The 11,487-nt window shown below is 56.9% G+C and overlaps 1 protein-coding gene across 1 annotated transcript in view; it reads right to left on the reverse strand.

The window, feature by feature from the left end:
• Positions 1 to 1,038: 1,038 nt before the first annotated feature.
• NAGPA (N-acetylglucosamine-1-phosphodiester alpha-N-acetylglucosaminidase) overlaps positions 1,039 to 11,487 on the reverse strand; it is a 10,811-nt gene continuing 362 nt past the window's right edge. Inside the window, 11 exon segments of the mRNA XM_042780782.1 lie at positions 1,039 to 1,094; positions 1,097 to 1,248; positions 2,563 to 2,626; positions 2,717 to 2,848; positions 3,012 to 3,140; positions 5,252 to 5,299; positions 5,391 to 5,596; positions 6,895 to 7,023; positions 7,956 to 8,064; positions 9,703 to 9,842; positions 11,146 to 11,487. The exon segment at positions 11,146 to 11,487 is cut by the window's right edge and continues 60 nt beyond it. Of these exon segments, the coding sequence (XP_042636716.1) occupies positions 1,039 to 1,094; positions 1,097 to 1,248; positions 2,563 to 2,626; positions 2,717 to 2,848; positions 3,012 to 3,140; positions 5,252 to 5,299; positions 5,391 to 5,596; positions 6,895 to 7,023; positions 7,956 to 8,064; positions 9,703 to 9,842; positions 11,146 to 11,487 (1,507 nt within the window).

Raw genomic sequence — 11,487 nt, forward strand, 5'->3', positions numbered from 1 at the left:
AATCTGCTATGAAAGCTTCCACCTAAAGCACAATAAAATGTTCAAAAAAATCCAGGCTGAGACCTACAAAACCAAAAGGAAACCCATTGCTGTTGCCCACGACAACCCCATGTGGTACAGAGCAGTACTGCTCCGCAGGGTTTTCTCTATGGAAGGAGCCCTGTGGCACAGCAGTTAAGTCCCCAGCTGCTAACCGAAAGGCTGCTGGTTTGAACCCACCAGCCACTCTGTGGAAGAAAGATGTGGTAGTCTGCTCCTATGAAGATTTACAGCCTTGGAAACCCTACGGGGCAGTTCTACCCTGTCTCATACGTTGCCATGACTTGAATCAAATCAATGGCAGGGGGTTAGGTTATTTTTCAATCTTTATGGAAGCAGACCTCCAGGCCTTCCTTCTGTGGTACTGCGGGGTGGGTATGAACCGCCATCCTGCCAGCAGCTGAACACAAACCATTTACACGATCCACAGAACCTGGTAAGGCCTTAGAGGGCCCCGTCCATGACCCAGGATCTCGACACCACCTGGTGGCTCCTTTTATTATAGCAATTTATTCAAGTCAGAAAACTCTCGGTGCAGGGCAAAATAAAAAGTTTGTAAACATGATTTCTCCTGCCCCCGGTCCCTTCTTCTAAGGAGCCTGCTACAACAGGAAGTAGAATTCCAGGTTGGCAGATTCGGTGATGAGGTCAGTAGGCGGCCGGGAAGGCTGAGACTCGTCAAGGGAGCCGGCTGAGATCTGCCACTTGGCCGTGATCTGGTCACAGGAGGTCAGCCGCCAGTGGCCCCTGCTCTAGCAGGCTGGAGACTCTTCGGCATGGGGGCAGGGCAGCAGACACAGACGGGTGGGCAGGAGGCGGAGCCTCTCTGGGGAAGGAGGTGTTGCTGAGGGTTCATGTCCCTGAGCCGGAGGACAGGTGCGGGGCTGAGGCATGGGGGACACCAGGTCACGTCCATGCCAGTGGCCTTGGAATGTCCCCTGCAGCTGCCAGAGCATGTGGACTGAGTCTTCAGGATGAAGTCAGGGGCAGCCTGAGGTGTCATTCCTGGAAGGGGCCACGAGTGCCTCGCAGCTGCTTCTCCTCCGTTGCATGAGCTCCCCGTTCATCTCGTGCAGCGGCTGGTACACGTAACCGCCGTCCAGGTGCCGGTTCCGCTCCGCCCTTGAGCCGCGGAGCAGGGTCACGTTCACCGCCGTGCTCAGCAGCAGCAGGGACACCAGGGTCAGCGTGAGGGCCAGCCAGGTGGTCCTGAGAGAAACACCCAACAGAGAGGGGGTTGATTAGGCCCACGTGGGGCTGTGGCTGTTCCCAACCAGAACAGGGTCACAAAGTCAGGGGCCTCCCAGGGCCACAGAGGTAACACCAATGAGCAGAACGGGCTGGAAAGGACTCCAGCTCACTGTCCACACACGTTCAGGGGCCAGGGCCAGTGACAATGTGTACGCAGGCCCCCTGGTGCCACATCTCACAGTTCAATGATCACTGCTGTTAGCTGCCATCAAGCCGGCCCCTGACTCACGGTGACCCTGTATGTCACCACGTGAATAGAACTGCTCCATAGGTTTTCTGGACTGTCACCTTTATGGCTCATGGCAAGGCCATGAGCATTCGCTTATTCCTGTTATTTCATAAAAGTGGGCTCATATTCATCCTTTCGTGACGGACTCATTTCACTCAGCATCATACTGGTTTCATTTGCGTTTTGTAATCGCTTCTCTTGAAATTACCCCGGGTGGGCAGCACGAGAGGTATGCCACCGGTTGCTAACTCAGAGGTTGGCGGTTTGAACCCACCCAGCAGCTCTGAAAAGCCAGACACTGAAAACCCTGGGGAGTACAGTTCTACTGGGATGCACTAGGGGGCGCCGTAAGCCAGCACTGACTCCACAGCAGCTGGTTCCCTCTGGTGGAGGCTGGGGGGGGCCCAGGTCTGCAGGGCACAGGGCCTTGGGGAGCCTGTGAAACACGCAGTTCCAGGGTACGATCACCAGGGCCGAGCCTCCAGGACCGGCTGCATTTGTGAGGTGTCTCCCCATGATGCCTCTAGACCCACGTCTGATTCACACCTACTCTGGACCCACCTCCAGGGCCCGGGCCACCACAGGCCAGAGCCTGAGGACACAGGTTCTCAAAGCAGGTCTGCATTGCCTGAGACTGTTTGGAATACAGCCTTCTGGGGTTCCAGCCAGAGCCACTGAGGCAGAAACTCTGGGATGGGGTGGGCCTCGCAGGGCGTCAGGTTGGAGATCCCCCACCCCGTCTCAACACCCGACCCCTTCAGGTCTCAGCGTTTCTGCTCTGGGCGAAGCAGGTCGGAGTCGCTGTGGCCAAGGAAGCCAAGCCCTTGGCCTCCCCCTCGATAATGGGCCTGGGCTTCCCCAGCTGCCGGCCTGGACAGCAGGTGCCTGCAAGCCTCAGTGGGGGTGACTGTCCCTGCGCTATGTCAGAGAACCACACCCTGGAGGCCCGACGCTGCCTCCAGCCTTCCTCAGGCCTCTGGGAGAGGCCCTCCTGGGGGTTGGGCTGCTCCTAACCCCGCCTGGCTCCCCAAAAGCCAACCTACCCAGTGAAAAAGGAGAGTTCTTGTGTCCTCAGGGTGGCCTCAGGTGACAGGAAACACTGCTTCACTGTAAAACAGAGAGAGGCTAAGGGGGCCCCAGGGGCTGCCTCGCCGCCCCCCAAGGCCGGGGGTGGGCCGCACCTGGAGGAGTGCGTACCTCGGGAGAGGAGGCTGGTCATGGCCGGTGTCCCGCTGAGGCTGCAGTTGCCAGTGTGGGGGTTGCAGGGACACTGGTGCTCACACTCACAGGGGCTCTGGCAGCCGGGCCCGTACCAGCCCAGGGGACACTCTGTAAGGGGGCACGGAAGATGGTCACGTTCTCCCGCACGCACCGTGGGGCAGGTGTGTGCACAGCAGGTAGCAACGGCAGGTGACCCCTCCAAGGAGGCCGGAGAAGCCCCTTTCTGCCCCCAGGCCAAGCTGTAGGTGCCCCTGGGTCCTCCGGGGCTTACCCTGCGCGCAGACGGCCCCAGTGAAGCCAGGGGGACAGATGCAGGCTCCATGAACTGGGTCACAGGCAGCTCCGTTCTGGCACTGGCACTTCTGGGCACAGTCCTCCCCAAAGGAGCCATTGGTGCAAGCTGCAATGGGAAAGGGGGTCTTTGCAAAACCCAGCCTGCCCCCTCCAAGGCTGGGGGGCCCTTGAGGTTTGCAACAGCATCTCAGCCACCCCCGAGGGGCTGCAGGCTCCTCTGTTGACCAGCAGAGTTACTGAGAACCTTCCATGCACCAGGGCCCGAGGGCTCCATGGGGACAGGACACAGGCTCAGCTCCCACAGAGCTTACAGTGTGGGAGGGGAGACCGCACAAGTCAGTACGCTGACAACACAGTGCACGAACGGACCACTGCTGGAGAGGCATGCGCGGAGTGTGGCAGCAGCTGCTGGGGGGACCGGGGACACGCAGCTCAGCAAGGGGAGGCTGCCCTGTGGAGGCGACATCATGCTGTGGCTTGGGGGTGCGAGACCTGAGGGAACAGCAGCCATGGAAGCAAGAATAAGAGACGGGAAGAGAAATGTGGGAAATCGCTCACCCTGTTTGAAGATCCAAGGCCAAGGAGGCCTGCGGGGCACAGGGGTCATGTGGGCAGAGCCAGGCTGGAAAAGCAGGGCGGGGGGAGGGGTTTGTGTGGAGCGTGCAGGGACACAGGGTCGGGCAGGCCACACGGAGGAGACGGGATTTCCATAAAGTGCAAAATACAACCACCGAAGGGTTAAGCTGTAGGTAGTTTAGTGGGTTGAAGAGTGTCTCAAAAGATGCACCAAAGTCCTAACTCCGGGGACAGACTGTTAGGGTCCAGATGAGTCAATTCCAACTCCTGCCGATCCCACAAGTTACAAAGCAGAACTGTGCCCCGCAGGGTTTTCTAGGCTCTAATCATCTGGGAGCTCTGGTAGCGTAGTGCCTAAGGCACTTGACTGCTAACCAGGAGGCTGGAGGGTCAAACCCACCAGCCACTCCTCGGAAGGAAGATGGGGCAATCTACTTCCATAGTGATACTGCCTCGGAAACCCAAGGAAGGGTCGCTATGAGTCGGATCCAACTCAACAGCACATAACAACAACAGCAACAATCATTACGGGAGCAGAGCCACTGGGTGTGTTTGAACCACCGATCTTTTGGTTAGCAGCCCAATGCATAACTGTTGTGCCACCAGGGCTCTGTGGAGTGCAGGTCAATGTGGCTTATTTGCAAATAGGATTTTTTCAGCTCTAATTAAGCTGAAGACCTGGAGATGAGGTCATCTGGATCCTGGGTGGGCCCTAAATCCAATGACTGGTGTCCTGTTAAGACAAGCTCGTGGTGACCCCATATGTGTCCTAGAACCGTGCTCCAGGAGAGGGCAAATTTGACTTGGGCTTCTCTGGCTCAGTCATGGCCAATGCAGTGAAATCAGAAGAGACTCAGATTAGTACAACGTGGGCATACCAGAGCACTGACTGGAATGAGATCAGTGACGCCTGAAGCCCTGGAATGAGGGACTGGGAAGAGGTGCAGTGAGCCCCTTCAGGAGTCAGATGCAAGAGACTGGAGCACTGCCAGGAGCCTGCAGAGGGACATACAAAGTGGTACTGTGAGCTGCCGTCTTTGAGACGGACACCACTGTTTCTGACTCTGCTGATTAAGAGATCTGACTGCTGCACACGCTGCCCTTGTTCTCTAAGCAGGAGGTTAAGTTTCCAGTAGGGCATCACCTGTAATTTTTCCTGTTCCAGTCATTGCTCTGGTATATCCACATTTTACAAATTCAGGTTCGTGCCGGTGCTGCACTGTTGGCTATGACTAAACCAGGGAGAACCGGTTTGAAGCTCTGGGTCTGACACAGAGACACACACAGAAGAGGTTTTGTGAAGATGGAGGCCAGACTGGAGCAATGGCGCCCAAAGCCAAGAAACACCTGGAGCCGTCAGAGGCTGAAGGAGACAAGGAAGGATTCTTCCCCGGGCTTTCAGGAGGGCAGGCCTGCCAGTTTTGGACTTCCTGCTTCCAGAACTCTGAGAGAATAAAGGGCTGTTGTTCGGTGGCGATTTGCTGAGGCAACCCCAGGATACTCAGTGATTACATGGATGGCAAGAGATAAAACACCTGCTTCCGAATGGGAAGCAGACATGCTGCCCCCACCTCCACCACCACCAAGAGGAGTAAAGGCAGCCCTGCCCCCTGCCCCATATGTCCCAGGCCAGCCTTTTACCTTTACTGCAGTTGGACCCGGTCCATCCGGCTTGGCAGCGGCAGCCGGCTGCAAAGACAACACCAAGAGGGCAGGTGAGGGCCCATACAGGGCCGGGGCAGCGAGGGCTGGCAGCCACCTCCCCTGAACCCCCACTCACTCTCGGTGCAGAACCCGCGGCCACTGCAGTTGGAGGGGCCACAGTCCAGCTCATCGCAGGCCCCGCCCCGCCAGAAGCGCCCCGTGCACTGGCAGCTGCCCTGAAAGCAGGTCCCGTGGCCGCTGCAGTTGGACGGCTGGCAGCGGGGCTCATGCACACATACCACGGTGGACACGCGGCGGGGACAGCGCCACATGTTGTCCTCGCTGCGGTGGAAGGACTGTGTGAGGAGAGGCGAGGTGCTGGCCACCCCCTCCTGCAGCCCGTGGGGCCCGATTCCTTCCTGCCTGCCTCTCCATTCTCACTTCTCTGGCCTTTTACGGGTTCCTGAGGCCCAGGTGGTGCAAACAGTTAACGCATTCCAGCCAGAGGTGCCTCAAAAGAAAGCCCTGGTGATCTCTTTTGAAGAACTCAGTGACTGAAAAGCCCACAGAGCAACCTGAAGAATGTCTGCAACGTCACAGAATGGTGTATGGAGAAGCTGCCAACTTGGTGTATGTGCTGGTGCGTACATTCTCACCACTGCCACTGAACGGACCCCTTATGGAGCTCGGTTCTGGGACACATACGGGGTCACCACGAGCTGGAGTCGATGACAGCATCTGGTTCTTTGGTTTGCACCCGTCACCCTTCCTTGTACCACAGGATCTCTGTACGCTGTCCCTGTTGCCTGGCAACACCTCTTCCTAGCCACCTCCTCCTCCTGCAGTCTCCTCATGGGGGGTGTCTTTCCTGCCCCATCACCCCCTTGGGTTGACTGCGTGGGTTGCTAGCTTTGTTGCTAACCGCCCTCGAGCTGGCTCCAGGTCAAGGAAGCCCCAGCCACGACAGGACACCGCCCACTCCTGTGACTGGCTGTGGACTGGGGCACTGGGATCACAGGGTCTCCAATGGCTGACTGTCTCACAAGCAGACCACGAGGTCCTTCGTCCGAGTTTGTGTTCGTCTGAGAAACCTGTTCGGCATCTCAGCAACACGCAAGGCTCCCCTGGCAGAGGGATGGGGCTGCAACAAGGTGCTGTGGCTGGGAACTCGGCTCTCCCGTACGGAAGGCGAGAATTCCACCACGCACCCAGCAAAAACCTCTCTGTGGAACGTGGGTACCAGTACACTAGGAGCACCTCACACACGCTGTGAGCAGTGGAAGTGGTAACGGCTTGTTCTGCTCCCTCTGTCACCAGAGCCTAGCACGTGCTGCTGTTTCTGTTCTTAGGTGCCGTCTGCCCACAAAAAACAGATCAAAACACTGCCAACCTCACAGTCCCTGCTATGTTTGAGCTCATCACTGCAGACACCGTGTCAGTCCGTCTCGTTGGGAGTCCATCTCTTTTTCACTGGCCTTCTACTTTACTAAGCTTAATGTCTCTCCAGGGACTGGTCCGTGGCACACAGCGGATAACATTTGAGGAGGAGGAGGCAGTCGGGGCAGGGAATCCCCACTGGGACGATGGGTTTTGGCAGACCTAGGCTGGACCCTCACAAACGGGGGCTCTGGTGGGCTTACCAGTGATCAGACGGGTAACTGGCCAAGGTCCCGTTGAGCACGAACGTGGCAGAGCCGCCTCCATCCAGGTTGATGGCGTTGACCACACCCTGCCTCAACAGGAACTCTGCCATCTCCCACAGGTTGATGCTGCCGTAAACACAGCGCTGGCTAACCACCAAGGTCACCACTGCATCCAGTTTAACTAGTCGGACTTTCAACAGGGGCTGGTGTCGCACCCACTATGGGAGGCAGATTTCTAAACGGACCCCAATACATCCCATTCTGACCCCAGAAGGCTATGAATGGGATGAAATCAGCCTGGGGTTCATGGGTGGTTACGTGGCTCAGCTGACCCTGGGGAACGAGATTATCTGCGGGCGTCTGAGTGGACCGACGGAATCTGTATTATCTGGAATCAGCCCTTCAAAAGTGAGACCGGTGACAAAGGGACAGAAATGAGAAGCAGAAGGAGCCAGCAAAGAGAGAAGGACCTTGGTCTTCTAACCGCAAGCAAGGAACTGGATTCTGCCATCAACCTGAACGTGCTTGGAAGTGATTCTTCCCCGAACTCTCAGACAAGAGCCTGCTTGGCCAACACTTGGGTTTTGGCCGTGGACTGAAGACAGAAGCCAAGTGGGCCCAGCTCAGTGGCTGACCAATAGTGCTGGGAGTTATAAATGGATGTGGTTTTAATACTTATTTATCACGTAGCAAAAGCAACCCAACAAGCTCACTGTATACAAAGAAACTGTGGTGCAGAGAGGCTGAGTTTTGTCTGTGGCCACAGCACTAGCAAATGGCCAATGTGGGACTGGAACCAAGGTCTCTTCCCTTTGAACTGTGCCATCTTTTCTCTTTATCCCAACTGGGGTGCAGGATGGAGGAAGCCCTGCACTGGGGAGACTCTGAGGGCAAGTGTGTGGAAGATCATGAGCTCCGGAAGTGGGACAGACCTAGGGACCCTCTTTCCTGGGAAGGCTGGGGACCAGAGAGCAGGCAGGGATCAGACAGAGGCTGGCAGTGGGGCTGAGGCTGTACAAAGCCGGGCTCAGCCCAGGCCCGGAGGGCCCCGCACTCACCCTCGTTGTTCCGTCTGTCCGTCCGCATGGAAGAGCACTAGCTGCCCCTTTCGGTCGTGGCCCACGGCCGTCCTGGCCGATATCACGTTCACAAATTTGCTGAAGGAGCCTGAAGGAGAAGCAGCCTGGCTAACTCCTGGTTCTGACACTCTGCCAGCTCATCTACCACTCCACCTGCCGGTCCACACCCCACCAGCTCTGCTGGATGCGGTAAGAGCCTCTTCACCGGCCTCCCCTCTGCCCCATCCCAGACCAGGCTCAGTGCAGCAGACAGACCCTCCTGCTGGAAACTCTGGGACGGCCTTCACCACTCTTCCACTCTTCCCCAGCACCGGCCTGGCCCACTTCTCCTACCTATGTCCCCTCACCACCCACAGAGCCACCTTCGGGCCTTTGCTGAACCCCACTCCCCCAGGCTCTCTGTATAACTTCCTTATCTCAGTCACCCCCTTAGCGAGGCCTCCCCTGACTGTCAGCCAATGGAGCCTGTTCTCTGCCCTAGGACTCCCCACCCCAGTGGCTGTCAAACTTGAGGGGCCATCCCAGTCACCCAGTCGGCTTGTTATGACCCAGATTCCTGGGCCTCACCCCTAGGAGCCCTGATTCAGGAAGCTTGAGGTGGGGCCTGAGGCTGCATTTCTTTTTCTTTTTACATTTTCTGGGGAACATTTTATTGTGTTTTCAGTGAAAGTTTACATAGCAAATTATTTTGCCAATCAACAGTTCATACCCAGGTCGCTCTGAATGAGACACTGGCAGCAGTGTGCCAACACTCTCCTCCCTGGGCCCCCCATTCCTGGTCTGGTTTCCAAGTCCCTTCTTGCCTTCTCATCTTTGGTTTTGGGCAAACGTTGTCATTTAGGTCTCCCGGAGCTGACTGTTCTAAGGAGCACTTTCTTCCTGGGTGTTACTGTTTATTTACAGGCCTGGCTATTAACTGCCTGAAAGGTGGCCTCCAGGAGTGTCTTCAGTTTCAAGTTGTCTTAGGGCCACAGTCCTGGAGGTTCCTCCAGTCTGCTTCAGATCAGTAAGTCTGATTTTTGTTGTTGTTAGTTTGAATTTTGCACGGTGTTCACCCATTCTAAATGGGACCTTCTATTGTGGTCCTTCTAGAGTGGTCAGAAGTGGTAGGTGGGCACCACCTAGTTCTTCTGGTCTCAGGCTATAGGAAGCTGTGGTTCGTGTGGGCCATTCGTCCTGTGGACTAACGGCTTTCTTAAGTCATTGGTTTCCTCTATCTCCTTTGCTCCAGATGGGAAGAGACCAATAGTTGCCTCTCAGAAGGTCTCTCGCAAACTTTCAAGACCCTAGATGCTACTCACCAGACCAGAATGTCAAACATTATCTTTATGGAGTGAGCTTTGCCAACTGACTGAGATGTCCCCCAAGGAGACTGCCTATTTCACAAGCCCCAGGGTGAAGCAGGCTATGGCCATTTATCAGCACTTCCTCACTCCCACACCCATGCTCCCTGCCCTCTCTCTCCCCCCACCCCACTCAGCAGCTGTACAAACAGCTTTCCTGTCTTAACGACCATTTCCTTTCAGTATATTATTCGTGTCCAAGTTACACATCTATCCCTCCTCTCGTTTACACATTCCGGGAGCACATGAGCCTTCTCTGTCTCAACCTCCAGCTCCTAGAAGGGTGCTGGGCACAGAGCAGCTACTCTAGAAATAGTTGCTGGAAGACTTGAGAGTGGCTTCCCCACCATCCCCGTTCCTGGCTCGCCGCCCCCGAGACACACCTGTCTCCTGCGTCTCATCACACTCGGTAGCCAGGCTCTCGTTGATGTAGAGGCTCCCATTGCGAAGCAACCACACCACCCCGCTCAGCAGCTGCACAAACGGATTCGTGTTGTCCAGCACCTCCTCCTCGGACAGGTACCTGGACACGGGAAAGGTGTGAGGGCTGCTCACCAGCAGGGGCAGCTGTGAGTTATGGGGCTCCCCTCCACCGACAGCCTGGCTCCTTCACTTCCTCTTCTGGTACTCCACAAACCTGCCTGGTCAGAACTAAGGCTCACAGGACTGAAGTCACGCACAGGGCCCGGATGATAACCCCCCCCACACACACCTTTGTAAACACTTGAGCGCTTCCCAGTCTACGCTTCCGCTGATGCCAACAACCATCTCGCCACATCTCCCAGTCATCCATTGCCGTCAATATCCCTGACTGTCATTCTAGCCAAACCACCTGATGCCTCTAACAGCTTCTTAATTGGCCTCCTTACTTCTTCTCCAGTCCCCTCTAACCAATTCTCCAACCGGGACCAGAGCAGGCTTTTCAATAATCACAGCCAGTCCTGTCACCTTCTGAGACTGCTCCTTCTCTGAGTCCCTCAAGCACACCAAAGCCCCTGCACCCTGGGCCCTTCCACCAGCTCGTTCCTGCAGATCCACATGTGCTCCCTGCAGTTCTGATCCTGCCCCGTGAGTAATCCTCTAGTCTCAACTCAGATCTCCTTCTCACAGAGGCCTTTCTTGATTCCCACCCCTCTGCCTCAAAAATAAACAAAAACCACTGCCATCCAGTCCATTCCAACTCATAAGGACCACACAGGACGCAATAGAACTGCTCCATAGGGTTGTCCAGGCTGTACTCTTTCTGACTGCTAACCAGAAGGCTGGCGGTTCAAACCCACCAGCCACTCCCCGGAGGAAGGTCGGGTAATCTACTTCCGTAGTGATATGGCCTCGGAAACCCAAGGAGGGTCGCTATGAGTTGGGTCCAACTCGACGGCACTTAACAACAACAAGAACTCTTTATGTAAGCAGACTGTCACATCTTTCTCTCTCGGAGTGGCTGGTGGGTTCAAACCACCAACCTTGGGGTTAGCAGCCCAGTGCTTTAACCACGACGTCACCAAGACTCCGCCTCTCTCCTGATCACCATTCCTCAAATCTACACTGTGCTTGGCTGCACTTGCACAATCGCAACTCATCTCAATGATTCATCCGGCTCTCGTTTATCTTCCCTAGTCGTGGGCGCTGGTCACTGCCACAGCCCCAGTGCCCACATTACCTGGCCCAAAGCAGTGCGCAGCGACGCTGGTTAGCAACCACCTCTGCAAAGAAGGTATTAGGACCTGCATTTTGCAGATGAGGAAACGGAAGCTCAGGCAGCAACCGAACTCTCCGGCCCTGCGCCCCTCTGCCCCCGCCAGGCCCGGGGCGCCCTTCCTCCTCACCCGGTGACCAGGGTCCCGTCGCGGCGGATTCCGAACTGCGCGTTCTGCAGCCCCCTGGAGTTGCTCACCCGCAGCCCATCGCTCACCACGTTCCCCAGGCACTCGCCGGTGTCCATGCGGAAGAAGCCGCCGTTCTGGGCCGCAGAGCAGCCCGCCGTCCGCGCCGTCTCCTCCACGGTGGCGCGGCGCCGCGCCGCGCAGCCGCCGGGTCCACCCGGTTCCAGCACCGAGAAGGTGCGCAGGGGCGCGGCGACCCGGGTCAGGTGGCCGGCTACGGCGCGCCCAGCGAAGTGCGAGACGAAGGTGCGCACGGCCGGGCTGCCGGCGCCGGGGGCCGCGGGC

Source organism: Orycteropus afer, unplaced genomic scaffold, assembly GCF_000298275.1.
Source record: "Orycteropus afer afer isolate SDZICR_OR568_19922 unplaced genomic scaffold, OryAfe1.0 scaffold00061, whole genome shotgun sequence".
In the NCBI taxonomy this organism is placed as follows: Eukaryota; Metazoa; Chordata; class Mammalia; order Tubulidentata; family Orycteropodidae; genus Orycteropus; species Orycteropus afer.